General features: G+C 39.9%; 1 protein-coding gene across 2 annotated transcripts in view; it reads right to left on the reverse strand.

The window, feature by feature from the left end:
- The window catches only part of si:ch73-72b7.1 (netrin receptor UNC5C), a 206,995-nt gene that overhangs the window by 58,184 nt on the left and 129,600 nt on the right, over window positions 1-19,211 (reverse strand). For both annotated transcript variants that reach the window (XM_038702904.1, XM_038702903.1), the window contains exon 4: window positions 16,205-16,308. In XM_038702904.1, the coding sequence (XP_038558832.1) occupies window positions 16,205-16,308 (104 nt within the window). The remainder of the gene's footprint in view (window positions 1-16,204; window positions 16,309-19,211) is intronic.

The following is a 19,211-nucleotide window of genomic DNA, read 5'->3' on the forward strand; positions in this document are numbered from 1 at the left end:
CTGCAGGTCGGTCAGTTATGTTGAGCCTTGATTGGCAGTGATCGGTACAGCGCATGTGAAACTCAACCATGATGATAAGGAAACGATATAGCTCACTCTTTAGTGACTTCCATTCACTATACATGTAGTTTACTTTTGTTGTTATATCTATTAGATTATGTGCTGGACCACATGGAGGTTGCTTCAATGGGGCTGCTTTAGACTTTTCGTTCAGCAGGGGGACCATAGGGGGGGTCCAAGGTCTGTGTTACTGGCCAACGTTGCCCCCCCCCCCCAAAACCGCCACAGTTCTTACTTAATTTGAGGGCTTTCATACGATACCCAGATCTACAGTATTCTGGCTGCACATCTATGGATCTGTGAAAGTAGCCTATTCTACAGAATGAAGCAAACAATCGTCCTCTTACATATGCAAGGTTGTTAACATTACTACTGAAGTGCTGTAATTTGCAAGTACAAAAGTAGCAACTATTGATTTGGAAAAACAAGTTGAAGCAATGAGATTACAGACAGCAGATAGTGTGTGTGTTTGTTTGTGTGGTTGTGTTGATTCTCCTTCCTCCACACTGTCGTGACTCTTCTCTTACTCACTTCACTTCTTGGCGTCTATATACCTGCCAATTTGTAGCATTCTAACAAATACAAATGGCTACATTATGGTGCCAACAAAACATCTGGAATAATTGTCCTCTCAACTTCAAGGGCTATACCTCACTCCCACCTCTACTACTGTAACACACTCATCCTCCATCTGCACTTTCCTGTTAGTCCTTCCTTTATTTTAAATCAAACAAAATCCATCTTCATTTTTATTCTAGTCACTAAGTATTAGTTCATGCACTTTAACATCCATAGGATACAAACACAGGTAAACAAAATGACTTACGTGCAACATGGTCCCAAACTTGAGCAGTCTTTCCAAAAAAAAAGAAAACAAACTGACGAGAAGCCTTCTCTCGGGTAAAAGTCAGGCAGACAGACATAAGCAGATAAACAGACAAATAACAGGGGGGTATTATGCATGAGAAACAAATGGACAAAGCTAAACTATCTTATAGACAAGCAGAAGAGACAGAAAAATATATTAAATAGAGTGCCACGGAAATTGATTCGTTTCAAGACTATATTTAAGAACAATGTCGATGTCAACACAGTAGTCAGGAACAGTTGTTAATTATAGCCTTGCCACTGAATTACATTGATTGTGTGAAGTGTGATTTTCAGTCACCTACAGTATATCTGTGCCATTTCACATCCCTGTCTTAATTGGCCATATGTCCTGGTGTTTCTGTCTGCACAACTCACTACACATGGGAGGTGATTAGGACAATCCTGCTGCCCACTGCTACTGTGGGGAATTTGCTACAGCCACCGACCCCACTACCATACAATACATGCCAGAACTGGGCAGACTGGGCAGATTGTGCAGGTTAACATAAGGTCACTGTACATGTGCACGCATATATACAGGATGTAAGAGGTTGAAGTGTGCGTGTGTGTGGATGTCAGTGTGTCTTTCCCTGTGTGTGTATGCCAACATGGGATTTCAGAGGCTCTGACAGCTTAATTAACTAGTTCCAGGCGAGTGACATAAAGACCCAATTAACCACACTGACATAACTGGGTCGCCATCGACAATCATCCCACACTGATGTTCTAAAAGACACCTTTGATAAAAAAGCAGTTTGAACTTAAAGTTGTCGGTTTCAGCTTTGTCAGAGAGTTTTTACTGCTTTATCTCTCCATAAAATCGATTTAATAAATCTACAAAGAAAGACAGATAGACACGGCTTGTACTAAAGGTTACCCTAAAGATTACACAGTAACATACAGTACATCCATATTATGTGACACAGTATTTGTGGCTACTTTGTGATTTGCTTGTAAAAATGAATGTTGATGTACAATTAAAAATAAGGAAAAATATGTACATGCTACACTGTTATCTACTGAAATCAGAGCAGGGAATTCTCAAAGGTCTTGTACATGAGAAGAACTAGGACTTAGTGTATATTCTTAAAAGTTTACCACTAGGAATTAAAATCTAGTTGGGTATTGAGGAACAAGCATGTATATAGAAGAAAGAAGAAGATAAGTGCAGCAGAGTGGAAAGCAGAGTGCCGCTTTCCGAGGTGTGCCACACAGACAGAACTAGGACACAGGAGGACACCCAGTTGGACTGGGACAAGCCTACAGAGGCCTATTTATAACCTACTGCTCTACTGCACCTTGGTACACTTACACTGAATGATGCATGGCATACACATATCATACACGAGTATTATTTACTCTGACTTGCACTTCTGAATGTGACTCTAAATATCATGTCTTTGCGTTATATCATAATGCAGTACTTGCAAGATTCAGCACACATGCATTTTAAGAATGAAATAACTTGTTACTACAGAAAATAAAGCGACAAAGTTAATATTTCCCTTTCTGCCACGCAAGCTCATAAATGATAGAAAGGAGCGGATGAAAGGAAAAAAGGGAGAAGAAGCAGGTGAAATGAAGGAGAGGAGAGAAACACAACAAGGAAGTTGCTCAGCACTAAAGGAGGTCACAGATGTGCTGAACAAAAAGCCTGCATTGGCTCCTCTAGGGTGCACACATGCACGAACACACACACACATACACACGGTGTTACCTCTGAGATTTAACACAGGTGCAAATGCTTCACAGTGATCTATTAGACTCACCCTCTCATGTCAACATTCAAGAGTGGAGAGAGACGGAGAGAGGGAAAGATGGATGGGGAACAATCTCAAGAGAGGGTAGAGAAAAGGTATTTCCACGGCAATGGTGAAGGGGCAAGAGAAAGATAGAGAGTTAGGGAGGCAGTGATTATGGTGGAGGAGGATGAGGAAACAGGGAGTGCAGGCTAGCAGCAGATATCTGTGGGTGATCCATTAAAGCTAACCCGACAATGTCAACAAATACGGAGAGGAAGTGAGAGAGGAAGGGAGAGAGGGAGCTTGTAGAGGGAGAGAAAGATAGAGAGAGCAATGGAATGAAAAGGACAAATGTAAGGTAATGAGGAGGTAAGGGAGACTGAGGGAGAAATAGGAGAGATTTGGAATTTCCATGCAATGTCAACAATTAGGGCCAGAAAGATGAAGGGGTAGGCAGATCGAGACAGAGGTGCTGAATGGAGAGAAAAAAGGGAGAGGAGAGACTAGAAGGGGGAGATATACTGGGGTAATCCATTAGGCTCAACACTTGGGAAAACAGGAGATGGAAAGTAAAAGTCATGCAAGGAATGCAGGGGAGAGAGGGAAGCAAAAGAGAACAAAAAATTAGGAAAAGACAAGACGGAGTTGGTGACGGTAATATTTTACCCAGGAGTCCTTGTGTCAAAACATGAGGTGCATTGGAGTGTGAAAAAAAATCCACCAGTAACTCCAGTGACTTCTAGCTTTCCCAACCCATCTCTCTAGCATCAAAGAACCAGGCAATACAAAGATGGGCTACCACTGTGTAAGACAGATAGATGAGCTGCTCTTTTGAGACATGGTGCAGGTGGTTGGTGAGTAAATGGGAAAAAGAGATGTGCAAAAAGGGAAGAGGCAGAGAAGAAGGTGAGGGACTTCGAAGTGAAGTTCGAAAACCATAAAAGAGAGCACTTAAGACAGATAGCAGAGCAGGAAGGCTTGAGGCTTAGCAATGCAAACTAGGAAGCAAAGGGCAGAGACATTTATTAACGAAGAGTTGTGATACTGAATTTATTAATGCCCCAGTACTTCCAATTCAATTAAATGACATTGCCAGATGAAAAACACAATTCAGCCCACAAGCCTGTTTTTGAAAACGTGCTTAGCAATACATGCATTTCTAGGAAATAAAAATTGATTATCAACAAATGTTTGTAAAAGATGGGTGAATATTAACACTGAAAACATGATTAAAAAGTATGCACAGGCAACAAAGTTAGTCAGGAAGGATGGTTTAAAAGTAATCAATTTATCAATTACCTTTAATTAATTAATTAAGTCATTTCAATTAAGTTAAATTTTTATTAATTTGAATATAAAAAATACAGTATTCACAAGTATAATACTTCACTGTATAAATAATTCTTTTAAATTCAGTTACTGTAAAAAAAAAAAAAACCAACAACAACAAAAAAAACTACAGTAGCCTTTTCACAATTAATTAAATAATTTTTATACCCTACTCTTAAGACTTTAATAGGAGATAAGAAGGAGCTAAGAATATTCTGGGTTTTAAAAACACATTCTGCTTCAGATCACTGAAAAGTACATCTAATGTGATGCCTGAGGTTTGTACTGCGTTTTGGGGAAACTCTGGAAAGAGATTAGCAGGTTGACAGAAAGCTTTGGAATAAGAGAGCAAGCAGGCGTACAGGCAACCAAGAGAAGGAAGGCAGACGGGTCGGGACCGGAGGGTCAGAGAGTAAAGCCATTTCTATTGAGACACAAGTGATGGGCGGTTCATTATTTGGGGCTGGAGGGACAATGGTAACCTCTTCATGTAAAATTGGACTGTTTCAGTGGTATGAGCCATATTAATGGCGCATTCAATCTTGTTCTACTTGTAATAACCCATTTTCATTAGTATTTAAAGACTGCCCTGATCTATCCATAACATTTTCAGTGAAAGACAAGAGAGTGGCATCAGCAAATTATTCATTCATTTGTTAAATGAAATAGTAGTAGTTGCCCATTAATTATGAGAAACAAGAACTGATGGCAAGAAAGAAGGAAAGCAGGACATTGAAATGAACAGGGGGAAACAATGAACTAACAGACTGAGCAAATAGAAAACCACTCAGACATAGAGCTCTGAGGAAGGAAATGCATGGGGACTGTGATAGTAGCAGTGGTTGCTGAAGGGAAGAGGAAAAAATACTGAGATGACAGTGTGGGGAGTGTTAGGGGACAAAAAGTTGAAATGAGACCCTGGGCTCAAATCATTAGAGGAGGAGGTAAGACGAATAACATCTAAATCCACTCAACAGCTCAGACACGTCAGGGAAACATTTCCCCAAACAGACGCTGACCTAGTAACAGCTAGAATCAGAATCAACACCTCAGGTATCACCGGGGAAACGTTCAAAAGGGAAACGCTTTCTACTTCTGATGGAAGAACTGAAAGTTAGGAAATTAAAAGACTAAACTTCGTCTGTCTATCCTCTGTTTTAATATAGCATGCTGTACTTTGTGTTCTTGTCTAATCTGGCCCTGAATGTCACAAGGTAATATCTGTTCTGGAGGTACTTTGCAGCATGCAGACTTCATGAGAGCTACAGAATATACACTGATGGAAGCTGTGAGAATATGCACAAAACTGTCAAACGTTCAAACATGAATATATGGTTGATGTATTGGATAATTTTTAGCAGATTCATGGATTCATTCATATTCCCACCAATTAATCGAAGTAACAGAAGTGGACCATCACATAAAATATCTATGCAACAAAATACTGAAACAATTTGGACAATTTTAAAACTAATACTTTTACCACCCAACGTAATGAATTTCACACATAAACTTAAGCAGACAAAGCAAATGCTCTTAGGAAGATTTTACGGCAGTGTGTTGTCTGTTTTTCCTGGTCACTGTGAGCAAGTGTTAAAATGACTGACAGCTTGTTAAATTATAGAACAGCCCCGTGCATGGTTACGAGTCGGTGCGGTAAAAGTGTTGATGCCGTCTGTATGCGTGTCTCTGTTTGCTTTCTTTATTTCTCTGGACAGTGATGTATTTTGCATTTCTCGCTGAACCTTCCAGTTCACTAAGTGCTTTAACACCACTAATGGCAACAGCAGAAAACGGAGAAGGGAGGAGGGAAAGAAAGGTGAAAGCGAGACGCAAAGAAGCAGAGACAAGGAGTGAAAGAAATAAAGAAGAAAGTTAACAGTGGGGATGAGAGCCATGGGAGAGTGTGCAAAGGGAACCGCAGGACACAGACTGCTAAAGAGCTTTTAAGTGTTTCAGCGTTATGACCTAAAAACACCTGTAATGTATGATTCATCTTTGAATGAATGCTTTTCTGGCAAGTAGCACCATCATTCTAAGCAACCTGAGCTTATTTTGCTTTTTAAGACTTTTCATGCAGACATGAATTTTGTATATACAATAATTACAGTAAACAATTCAGATTTCTTCAGGTTATAGAAATCAGAAATTACATCTAAAGAAATTTACATGATTTCAATCAGGGGTGGTTGGTTTCTGTGTCTGTTTTTTTGTTTTTGTTTTTCATGGACAAGATAATTTATACCTCAGTTCCCCCTATTCATTTTTCACCCTGGTCACAGTAGGACAAAGAGGTTTGTCCTCAAATGTCCTTTTTACATAATCAGCAGAAATTTAGTGTATCCCTCTCTCCATCAAGGTCAGGTCTTGTCCAGTTATTTCAGTAGTTGCATTTAAAAAGAACACGTGTTCAATGATACAAATTAAAACCTGCATCATCCTCAGTCTCACTCACTCACCAGTGATATCACTCATTACAAACAGGGTTCATGATAAAATCACAATATTTTAACAAGGTCTGAATGATAACAACCTGAATATACATGGTTCCTTCCATTCCATTATTCTTCCTTAAGAATAAATTAATGTATCTAAGTTTTATCATTCTTACTTCTTCTTACCACTAAAACATGTTTGTCCCTATATGTTTTGATGCAAAATGCATATAATAAATGAAAATGAAATGAAAATACAAAGCAGCCTTTTGCGAACGTTAAAATAATAAAATAAAAGCTCTGCCTTTCGAGACTGTATTAACACATGGTTGTGTATGTGTGCAGGCATTTATGCACTTGTTGTGTGTGTGTGTTTGCATGTCAAAGCTGCTTCACTGTACAGTGTAGGAGTGATGATGACACTCCATAATCATTAAAGCATGAAGAGCCTCTGAGCTGATTGGGGGCATGCTAATCCTTTTTAATTGACTCTCCAGCTCTCCAGCGTTATTAAAACCGCCCAATAACAAAATCAGCTTTGCTTTATTAGCTGGGTCAGCTGAACTATCGGAGACCTCCCTGTTTGTTAGTGTTGTATTTTGCTGAAGGATGTACAGTTTAAAGTATGAGCATGGTAAACAAACATCAAATTGGACTTATACAAAACAGAGAGAGGTAGTGCCTCGGCTGGAAAATTTAGTATTCAGAATTTTCAATTATAGTCGGACTGGAAAGTTCTGCAGTACATAATTTATGTCCAATGCCAAATTTCAGTGTAAAAGCAGGATTCAGTGTCCTTTATGTAGTAAGGATACAGAGATCTGTGAATATTGTGGGAATAATAAATTAATTATTGAGTTTCTAAAGTAAGTTTGAGTAAAAGTCTATAGGCTTCTAACCTGCTAGCATTTCATTTTACCTGCAAAGATTATATGGCAAATGTGGACAACAATTTGTCAGTACTTGAATGTGTGCAGCAATAAAAATAAAATAAAAAACCTTGTCCAGCAGAATAATTACCTTGCATTGGTCAATACCACATCTTTAAAAACACAATTTTGACTCACTGTGCATCAAAGTGGAGCAGGGATTTTACAGCTTTTACTGACAAAAAGACATCATATGCCATCATGATCAGCATATTCTCTTTTTATGGCTCCCTAAAGAACGACAGGAGCATCTTCTCTCTAAGTGCTGTACATCTGCCTCTGCAAGGTCACACTTAAGAAGCCTACAGCTATCTCCCTTTGAAAGAATTATGCTTCTGAAATCAGCAAAGCATCAATAGTGCCAAGAGCTTTTTGGCAGATTGTTTGATAAGCTAATGATTCAATACAATTCCAGGATGTAAGCAGTATTGTGGTTAATACAGTTCAGCAAAAATGTAGTCGTATTTTGATTTCACACCACCAAACACATTTTATGTAGTTTTAAATGGAGGACTGCATCATAACATTAATGGATATTACTATCGACAATAGAAGACCACATATCATTACAAAACATATTCTCAGCTCCTCTAATAATGTTCTGTTATCAACACGCTCAAAATTATTAAAAAAAAAAAAAAAAAAAACCTATATACATTAATTGCATTTACAATGACCTCCTTTAGTAACCCACTGAAGACTACTTAACTGAATAGTCATGTAAGTGAAAAGCAATTAATTGGTAGCAATTCCTTCAAAGTCCTGGCTTATTAAACTGTTTCAGTCTTCCTCCCAAATGACGAATATACTGTTCCAATTGCTCTAGTAGTTAAGCATATACAGTTATCTTACAACTCTTGCCAGCAGTAGGACTCACTCAAGTATTTTAGGTGCTAAATTATTTCATAAATACATTTCTAAAGTGTTCATTGCATTGTAATGATAAACCTTTTATAGATGTTACAGGCTCATGTGTACAACTTTCAAAGTTTTTAGTGGTCCTAAAAGACTTACAAGGTCTAACAACTTATAAAACTTGACAGAGCAGAGATTTGTTATTTGACACTGTCGCACAGTGTGTCAAAATAGTGTGTTCATTCATCCATGACAACACTGTCAGGACTGCCGGGGGCAGCACGGGTAGCTGCCTGACAATGCAGTACACTCTACACTGTCATGTCATCATCAATCCACAGCAAAGACAGAGGAAGTGAGGAAGACTGAGAGACAGCAATGGTGAAAGATAGAGACAAAGGTAAAAAAAAAAGACTAAAACAGAGAGAGAGAGAGAGAGAGAGAGAGACAAGAGTCTACAGCAAAGCGTGAGAAAAAAAAGACACCAACAGAAATGGAGCTAGAAGATGAAACGGGTAAACAGAACAGCTAGGACTGAAACTGTGCAAGGTTTCCTTGAAGACACGGAAAATCCGTGAAAACAGTCAACAAATAAGCATTCATTTAAAAAACAGAGTGAATGGTCAGCATTTCAACACCAGCATATTTAATACTGTTTCCATGACACTACCAGGAAGACATTAAAAAAGGGTTCATTGCAAAAGCGGACTATCCTTTGATGTTTTGAAAGCCTTTAAATAGATAATGAAAGGGGAGAGAAGGTTCTCCTAATGTAGTGGTGGCGTGTGTGCGTGGAGGGGTTCAAAAACGCCTTCATTATCTACTACCCTCCTACTTCTGAGTCAAGCACCCGACTCAACCCTCTACATAACGCTCACACAAAGAACAAAGTCCAAGTTTAAAAAAGACTCAAACCTCACACCACTGAGAACTAAAACTACACATTATCACTGGCTTGCATACTTCCTGTCACGATGAAAATAATGCAGGTTCAGTCGTCAGTTAATAAGTGTAATGAGAGGCTTCCCTCTTTGAGTTTTGATTGATAGTTTCCTTAAATGGCCTAGACAAAGGGCGAACATACTGTAAGTGCCTGCAGTTACAGTCACTGTGAAGACTGGAATAGCAGAACTCTTCTACTTGTGGGAAAGCCAAGATAAACATTTGGGTTTAGTGTTTTAAAAAAAGTTCCTGTTATAATCTGCAAATGCATGCACTCTTAAATTGGCATACATGAGAGGAAAGGAAATGCAGGCAGGGAAAATGAAAAAATAATATTTTGCAAACAATATAAATTTCATTATGTCAGAACCAGTGACTAGAACCGAGTGGAACTGAACTGAGAAAACAAGTAACAAATAGAACACTTTTATGACTGCATAAGAGACAGATGGGGGGCGGGGGGATGTCTACAGAATAAACCAGTGAGGAAGTCTGATGCTGAGATTCTGCAATGGAAAATACACATTTCCAATGCAGTTCTGCACAGTCTGCTGGCTTTGGAGGGGGATCTGACTAATGCCTGAATTTACTGACAAGGCTTATCACTGGATGAAAAGCTTCTCAAGGCTCCTAAAATACGGAGTGGTTATAAAAGACTGCACTGCTATACAGTACAAGGAATGAAGGAGTCAAAGAGAATCATCCTGTATGTGTGTTTATGTGTGTGTGTCCATTCATGCACACATTTGGTAACGATCATAATCCCACTCTACATCAACAACAGCCAACCACAATACATTTATGACCCAAACAACACAAAAGCTGCTCCCCCTCATCTGCCCCATTTGTAAATTACTCTGCAGTGATAGACCATCGCAACAGAATTTTAATAATCTTAACACCATTTAAATAATTCACCTAGACAGCTGGAATAAAAAAAAATAGATTGCTGACTAATCTGTGGATTACGATGATGATTTCTGACAGAGGTTGAGGATCAAGGTAAAATGTGATGGGAGATGAGCCGGAGTGGGGCTTACTATGTTAGCTCAAAGAGGATTAAGGTAAGGATCTATTGGGGAAGCGGCATTACATAAATTGTTTTTGTGGGCAGAAACACACACACACACAGGTGCACAAACACACGTGCTTCTCTAGAGAATGGCAAGGATGAAAATGACTAATACTTCTGGTGCAGTGGTCACAACATTTTGTAAAGCTCAGAAAATATCCAATGCTTTATTTGATTTAACACTTTCTCTCTATATATATTGTTCTCCTCTCTTTGGGTTCATTCAATTCTATTTATTCATAAATACCAGAAAATGTTATTCATGATGTCTAACAGCGTTGTACATATTTCTTTTCTGGATAAAATAATTTTTTCACCTTTAAATCCATTGACCAAGCTTTTAATGCAAAAATCAGAAGTATGTTCTGGCTATAAACACATCCTAGATGTATTTAAACTTCTAGTTTATCTTGTAGGTTTTAATACATTTGTTTCTGAGGCCCTAGAGTAATATTGAGCTCCAGTGAGATCTGAAAGCTGTTTACAACTAAAGGAATTCAACAGATCTGCGTCTTCCCCTGGACACCAAAAGAGAGTGTGTCTTATTTGTTAGACAGTTTAATTCACACTGTCACCTTCACTGTGCGTTTAAAGCTCTCCACCGGCACAGATGTTATAACCTCCAGACAGATTCTGTTAGTAAACATCATCATATGACACATTAACAATGGTGACTTCAGGGACCGAAACGTACTGTGTCTGCGTGGAGTATACTGTAGGAGTGTGAGAGTGCAGTAGCCGGTAGCATTTTGGCCACATCACACCACTGATGCCCTCTGACAGAAATGTCTGCTTTGATTTGCATCACAAAGAGTCATTCACGCACACTGAGACACGCCCATACACACACACACACGGGTAATTACAAAAATGCATGTCTAGACTTATTCCACGCTGGTTAACACAGAAAGTCATTCACAAAAAATGACATTGATGGTCACTGCGAGGGAGGTTAGAAGCCAAATGTGTGTGTGTGTGAGAGAGAGAAAGACGTGCAGCTGTGCCTCCAGGATTCACACAAACACACATTTGTACACCATGAATGTCTTGCTGGCCGTGATCAACTACATAACAGCAACCTTGGAGCTGGCAGCTGGATGTCTGTCTTGCTGATATGGAGCTCGGAGCTTGTATTTAAATGCCATCTTTCAAGGACAATCTCCCTATGCCATCCTGGTGCACATAACGATGATCTGTTACTTCATGTGATGTAAATATAAATGGAAGTTTTATAACCAGGTTCGGGAACAAAGACCACACCTCAAACACATCTCATTTCCGCACAGAAGTATTTAAGCGCACCTCATCCTTCCTCTTTCCCCTCTGACTCAGTTTTCACATCCCTTCCACCCAAACCCCATTTTCCTCTTTTTCCCCCCTCTTCTCTCACCTTCTGCCTCTTTTCTCTGAACGCAGGAACCACCGGGGCCTCTATCCCAAGAGAAGCACATGAAGAGACGTCTCCACGTCTCCACGACGTTTCCTCCTGTCTCAATGCTGCCAGCTGACACCGTTCCATCGTTCTCTTCCATCCATGCGTCCTTAACCCCGATTCCTCCCCTCAACCCTTCATCCCTCACCTTCCATTCCCTCATTCCTCACCTCTTATGTCTTTATCTCTCTACCCTCACCCCTCCATCCCTCGAACCCTTATCCCAGCATCCCTCGATCGTCATCCTTCCCGACCCTCATCCCTCCATCCCTCTACCCTAACCTCTTCATCCCTCGCCCTTCATCCCCATCCCTTGACCCTTATCCCTTCATCCTTCACTTATCTCCCTCATCCCCTTGACCCCCTCACTCTTCCCTCAACACCTCACTCTGCTTCCTCCCCGCTCCGTCCCTTCACCCTTGCATCTCTCATCCCTCCATCTGGACCCTTAATCTATTCCGCCTAAATCATGTCGGCTCTCCTCCATCCATAATATACAACAAAATATTCCAAATCCATATCTTTAAGTGAATGAAATATTATATAACATTTCTCAATAAAAACTGTAGGTCTCTGAATTTATTTCTAATTCATTTTCTGATATGAAAGATTACATTCAGACAGATTATGTAGCCTGTAGGTTGACCGTAAGCCATTATCCGAGTGAATAACTTGCGCTAATTTAGGTTGTGGATTGAGTGGTTAAGAATGTGACAGGAACTTGACCAGGATCCAGACACATATCCAGTTACTGTCTGACTGTGTGTGTGTGTGTGTTAGGGACAGACACGTGGAGGGCCTGTCACCACACACTGATGTGTTTATTTCACTGCAGCTGGGGTAATCAGTCAAACACAGAGACAAACGCAGACAGGCACATACACAAATATTCTCACACACACACACACACACACACACACACACACACACACACACACACACGCACTAATCCATAACCCCACCTGCTATGTGCCGTCTACTGGCTTTGCCTGGCCTGTGGGGTCACTCCTACAGTACTCTTTGGGTTTCAATATAGAAATGCATTCTTGCAGCCAGACTGCTGCCTCATTCTGTGGCCTTTATGTCCTAATGAACCTCACAATATTTGTAGAAGAAATATACAAGTAGACTGCGGCTCAGGTCTAAATTTCACATTGCTGCTTGGAGTTTTTTAAGAAACTTTAATGGGCAAATCCATTATCTTGACTACATTGGATGACCTTGGCCTAAAAAAAGTAAATAAATAAAATAAAAAGTTTACAAAAAAATAACCAAACCAGAATAAAATTAAATCAAAGTGGGGGCATTGTTCATTGAAAGTGAACATTGTGCTGAACTTGTTGAGAGTTCTCTCAATTCACCATCTGTGTCCATAAAGCCTTTCCCGTTGAACTGCTGAACCCTCCCTGCTGAATCCAATAGCTTTCCATCAGCCTTTAAAGGCTTTCTATCACAGTCTAAAGAGATTTAGATGTTTCTCAAGGATTTCACAATGCTTCAAATTGTGTCTCTCAGGAGCTTTAGACTGAAAGAGAGAAAAAAATAGAGAGAAGAGACTGACTGATGACAAGAGCAGTCCTGTAAGAGAAAGTGAAAAGGAAATAATGGTGCATTGGTTGGGTGTGCAGACATTTTCTTTCCAATCTCAGATTGGTTTGACCCTGACCTCTCAAGGCTAACAGTTGTGCAGCAGTTAAAATGATCCCTGGCTAATCTGTCCCTTAGTGTAACTCTTGTCATGCATTAGTGTATGTGTGTGTAGGTGTGTGTGTGTGTGCACATTTTTTTAAAGCTGTATATGCACATATATCTGGGTACATGTATGTATCTGTGTGCATATGTCGGTATGTGTATGTATACAGATGCTGACTGAGTGAATATGAATGTGCATTTTGTGTGTAGGTGTGAGTGTTTAGGGAGTCAAGGCTTTGGTGGGGCATGTTGACAGCCACGTGATGCCAGCTGGGCATAACGATGCGGATATCACATAACAGGGCACCGACCCTATCACATTGACAACTTTACAACAGTCGTCAACTGGTCGACACGGCAACCGCAGCGACTAATATTAGAACATTTTGAGAGAGGTCACATGACACCAACAACGGCAGCTGTCAATCAAAAAGAAGAAGAAAAAAAAACATGGTCGAGTGTGTGTGTGTGTGTGTGTGTGTGTGTGTGTGTGTGTGTGTGTGTGTGTGTGTGTGGAGGTCTGAGCTGTAGAAGAAATAGAAAATGTGAATGGAAAAGAGACTGGGCATGATAAGAACAAAGAGAAATAGAAAGTCAGAAGAGATAAAACAGAAAGTTAGGGCTACAACCTGAGGTCATCAGCTGGTTTTAAACCTAAATCCCTCTAATCAGCTTCAGCAGACAGGGGAGACAGACCAATCCATTTGCCCTGAGATCCCATTATGACAGGAGAAAGGAATGGGAAAAAGTAGCAAATTCAACACACTGAAAAAAAATAGCTGAGTGTCGTTGTGTCCATGAATGTGTGTGTGGTTTGTAAGTATGTGCTGTGTTCAAACTGGTCTCAAAAATAAAGAGGCAGCAGTAGTAATGACTCATTAGTGGGGAGATTTGTCTCCAAGATGAGGGAGCGTGAGGTGTTAGTGGGAACGTGGGTGTGTGGCAGAAAAAGAGAAAAAGTGAGTGAAAAATACCCTCTGTGTTTGTTTGTGAAAGTCTTAGTGGCTCCTAATGTGAAATTGATGTCACAATATGACCAATTTATTTTCTTGATTTCCCTCAGAGGAATTTAAGATGTGAAGTGAAAGGACAGGAAAAGGGTCATTCTGTTATTCCCCACCACTCCTCCCCCTTTCTCATCTCACCGTCTTTCTCTCTCTCACTCACTTTGTATGCTGGTCTGTCTGAGTGGCTCCCCTCGCCCTCTCTCTTTCAGCCCCCACCCCTCTCCCTCAGGGGAGCTGTGTACTTAGGTGCAATTGAAAACGACTATCAAACCCTAAGGAGCGAAACCTGATTCAGAGACTCCTTATCCGGTAGCACAGCCCTCTCCAAGTGCTGCGTTGCTCTTCCCCTGTGACCGACTTAATGAAATTATGTCTTTTTATCCATTCAGTGGGAACGCAGCCAGATGAAACTAGGAAAGTAAAGAATAATCTGAATTGTGAATGACGTTCTTCTCTGTAGTTAAAGCCCTCCGGGAGTGGAAGTGACATGTGGCACTTCCAAAGTGGATGTTTACTGCGCAACTCGTTTGATGAGTGAATAAATTGTCAATGTGCTGACAATGTACTGGAGGTATACAATATTATCTTACATTGAGGAGAGTAATGTTGTGATAGTGTGAGTATGTATCTGTTTACCACACTTGTATTCACTTAAATTCCACACCCGTTTAAACTACTAGCATGGCTGGGAACCTCTGACGTCATAAAGTGGGCCTTGATTATCAAAGTGTTCTTGGGCGAAGTAGTAAGTAACTGCTTAAATGGGCAACAAAAATGATGTTGTGATTTTACTTAGTGCAAATTTAAATTGTGCTCGATTTCTTTTCCCCTTTCACTGCAAGTGTATTCACTTCAATTCAGGAATATGTACATCTGTGTTAATGAAAAAGGAATATGCAGTGGCAGTGTTTTTCAGTCGAAAGCAGGCAATCCACTTTCATTAATTATCTTCATCATTTTCTGCCAAGCCCAGGTACAGTAAGGGAGTGAGCAATGAAAATGTAAAATAACACAGAAATATAGGCTGAGCCTCTGCAGTCACAGAGATTTCTTCATATAACTTGTGCTGCAACTCAAATTGGCTCTCCGGGGACATTTAAGTCTAACTTTAAACTTTGGATCTTTGGATCAGTGTTACCTCGTTGCAGCAGAGCTTTCAAGCAACTGTCACTCAAAACACGATTCAGGCTGTTCGCCTGATTTCCCCATGTGACAATTCAAGACGAATGTTGTTGTGCAATATGAAAAAAAAAATGCTTTTTATTTCTGTAAACAAGACAAATCCTTTTTTGCTAATTTATTTATTTATTAAACATTGTCCATGCTCATATTAAAAATATATAATTTTATTTTGCTACTGTGATTAGGTGCAATTCATTGTTTGTCTCGGTTACATAGTTACTAAATGAAAATTTAGGATGATCCCTGTTGAACACATATTTTAGTTTTGAGATATTAAGTGTTATCAGTTTTAGTACACTAGTAATACAGGCTATTTAACAATATTTGTCAAAAGGGTCAGGATTAATTTTTGTTCAGCACATCCTTCAAACTCTGACTGCAAACTGAAAGAGCGCATGTACCCATCAAACCACTGTGTTCTGCTGTCTGTCATTCACAGTTCCAGGCAATTCCAAAAGTGTCACATCTGTAATAAGTGACTTTTCTGTGGCACTTTCAAGTTATTTCCACTTGATGATTTCTATTTTTACATCTGTTTACATCCTCTGTCATCCCGTCTCTTCAGTCACTCTCTCGTTCTGTTCTAGAAGTCCTCTCAAGCTCACATCTTACTTTATATTCACCTCAGGCAGAGGTTAACAATAACGCTGCACATACCTCAGCAGCTGGTATGCCCTCAGGAGGGCGACACTGTAACAGCACTTCCTGCTCCAGAGACACTTCCTTTCCCAGGGGTTCCTGTTCAAATGACTTCTTCAGATCTGAGGAGAGAGACAAAGGAAACTTAATGACTACTTTGGGACAAGGTATTAAGTTAACCAGAAAACATAAGACAAAATTTAAATTAAATCATTATGATACTGGCTAACAGACAGTATAGATTTTATATGTGAAACAGTTATGATGTGGCAGGGAAACTAACAGTTTAGTTAGCAAGTGAAAAAGCTCATGTCACGCGCTGTGGTTAGAGTAGTGAGCACCGATTTGTCAACTGCAGTCGAGCCCTTGAATTTAAACGGGTGAACAATATGTGTTCATACTGGTAAGTTATTTAATCACTAAAAGGGCTGAACGATTTGGGGAAAAAATATAAGTGCGACTTTTCTGCCAGATATTGCAATTATGATTCGATTTGCGATTTTTTTTATTGAAGTTTTGCTAAAGTTCAGTATTCACTGCCAGTCTATTTTTGACTGAACATAGAACGGCATAGAGAATCTGGTCGATTTTCAAAATAAAACACCCTTTTGGAGACTCCCGATCGTACATCAACAATAAACAGAACAAAAAAAGACACAATTGAACTACATAGCCAACTTAACCATAGAAGCACAACAATCAAGGACAACTGAACAAATAAGCAAAATCTGAATAAGTCAGCAAAATCAGATGGGCAAAATGCTCTTATTCTTAAATGCTCCATGTACAATCTGTAGCCCACACAGAGTGGAATAGAACAGGCTCAGAGAGAGCTGTTATCCGTAGTTGAAGCACACAAAATGACAAATTAACAACATATTAACAACGTGTTGGCTAAACGCTCTACTGCTGGAACACTTCAGTATGAGTTGACGCCGGACAAAATCGCAGCACAGCCGCTGCCTGTGTCTGTTCGGCTGGCGCCATAATCCCAAATGTTTTCCTCTAGTTTAGTTTGTTGTTATAAAATGTACACGCCCTGCGCCCGCTCTGACTGGTGAGTAGGACCGTAACAGGAGGTGTATGGTGCTTGTGATTGGCGAGCAGATCTGTCTGCATGACTGTTTAAAATGGGTCAGATGCGCTGTATAATTAACCTACATTTAATCTCCATCTTCACGATTAGCTAATCGCGTTCTTTCAAGTCACAATTTCGATTTTGAAAACGATTAATCGTTCAGCTCTAATCACTAACTAGGAAAACGCTGGAAACACGACACACAAAAGCAACAACAATAATAATATCAAAAGACAAAACGTCTCAATGGAAAGCGCAGATGTGTGGGAGGCCGTCAGATGATTTCAGGAGATGGTGCCATGTCATTGGAGACCAGGCTCATTACCTCATTTCCGCGGCAACACTGACACAGTAATTATGGAGTTGGTGGTTAAAGTCAGCCATGCGTATGTTGACTTTTCCCACTCTCCTGTCACTTTAGAAATATACACAACAAGGAAAAACACTTAGCTGTGTATTCTTAGAGTCAGCTAATGCTCACACGGATGTACACAAGCACACACACGCAAACACACTGTTCACATTTTACCAATGTGGTTACAACAGTTTTACACACACACACACACACACACACATAGCTGATCATGCTTTTAAGCGCTTTAGCTGCTTTTCAGACACACTAAACACAGGCTGCTTTGTTACATGCTTGCCCTTCAATCACGATGCACAATATTTAAACCATGCTTTTATTCCATACAGACTTGCCACAGTTCAGGAATCTCAAGCAGGCCAAAGACAATAAATGATTCACACTAATGGTCCACATGCTGTGATAAATGACAGCATTACAAAGCAGCATGGAATGCACTGCCATTTCTTTCACAGAAGATTTCAGAGGGGGCTCAGCTGTTTTCATTTTGAGGAGAAAAATGTTCACAGTAGCAGACTTTTAGACAATTAGCCAGACATTTAAATAGGAGGAACAGAAAATGGGAAGACAAAAGAAAGGGGGATAAAGAGAATGTATTAAAGGAGAGGGATAAAAACCCTAAAACCCTTGTAGGTGGATGGGCGAGTGGATGGTTATATGCTTAATATATGTTTCTCTCACTGCCACACTTCTCTACATATTTAACTAATACAGTTCAAAAGGTGCAATTAAAAGCAGTTTATGTTGAGTCTGCAACTCTATCTGAGTAAGTTTCATTCACAATATTTTAGAAATGTCTCCCTCCGTCTAGGTATACACTGACACTTTAATGCTCCATACCATTCTGTCTTTCACTCCTAAAATTGTCCGTCCCCAGTTTGATTCATTCCACCTATTGGACAGAGTAAAAAACATAATTCACTGCTTTCCTGTTCAACTCCCTAGTTTTCTGCCACACAGTATGCTGCGTGCATGTATCCCTACATAGGTAGCTGAGCTTTAACACATGTTCAAATAATTAGCCTGCCATAGAAAAGAGCCATAAAACAAACTGTAACCTGAGACAAGTGGCAGTGTTGCGGGACTTAGCAGGTGACTTTATTTATGGTGCAGATCAGGTGGTGTGATGGATTTCTAAGTGGGGAGGAAAGGAAAACAGGTTTTTCTCATCCAAGCTTCTGGGTGTAACTCAAAAGTGTATGATATGATGTCTCTAAGAATCATGAGTACATATACTCAATATGATCTGGATAAAAGGATCTGAAAAACTGCTCTTTTTATCCATTCACTTTGGTGTGTATCTGCAAGGACTGTACTTATACACACAGTTATCCATGTGTCACATAGTGAAAAAAAACAACACTCATTTGGGGTATTAAATTCTATGTACATACTTCTGTCTGCACGTGTACAAATATCCTTTGGAGTACAAAGGCGCATGAACGTGTTTGAGTTTCTGCACGCATGGAAGAGCAAGACTTCTAACTGGCCGATTAAGTGTCACATGTCACAAATTTAATGAATGTCAGCAAGAATGGATGATTAATTACATTGGCCACCTATCTGAAGATACGTGA

The sequence above is a fragment of the Micropterus salmoides genome, unplaced genomic scaffold, assembly GCF_014851395.1.
Source record: "Micropterus salmoides isolate LMB-PRFRI ecotype aquatic unplaced genomic scaffold, ASM1485139v1 Ms_hic_scaffold_7, whole genome shotgun sequence".
Lineage (NCBI taxonomy): Eukaryota > Metazoa > Chordata > Actinopteri > Centrarchiformes > Centrarchidae > Micropterus > Micropterus salmoides.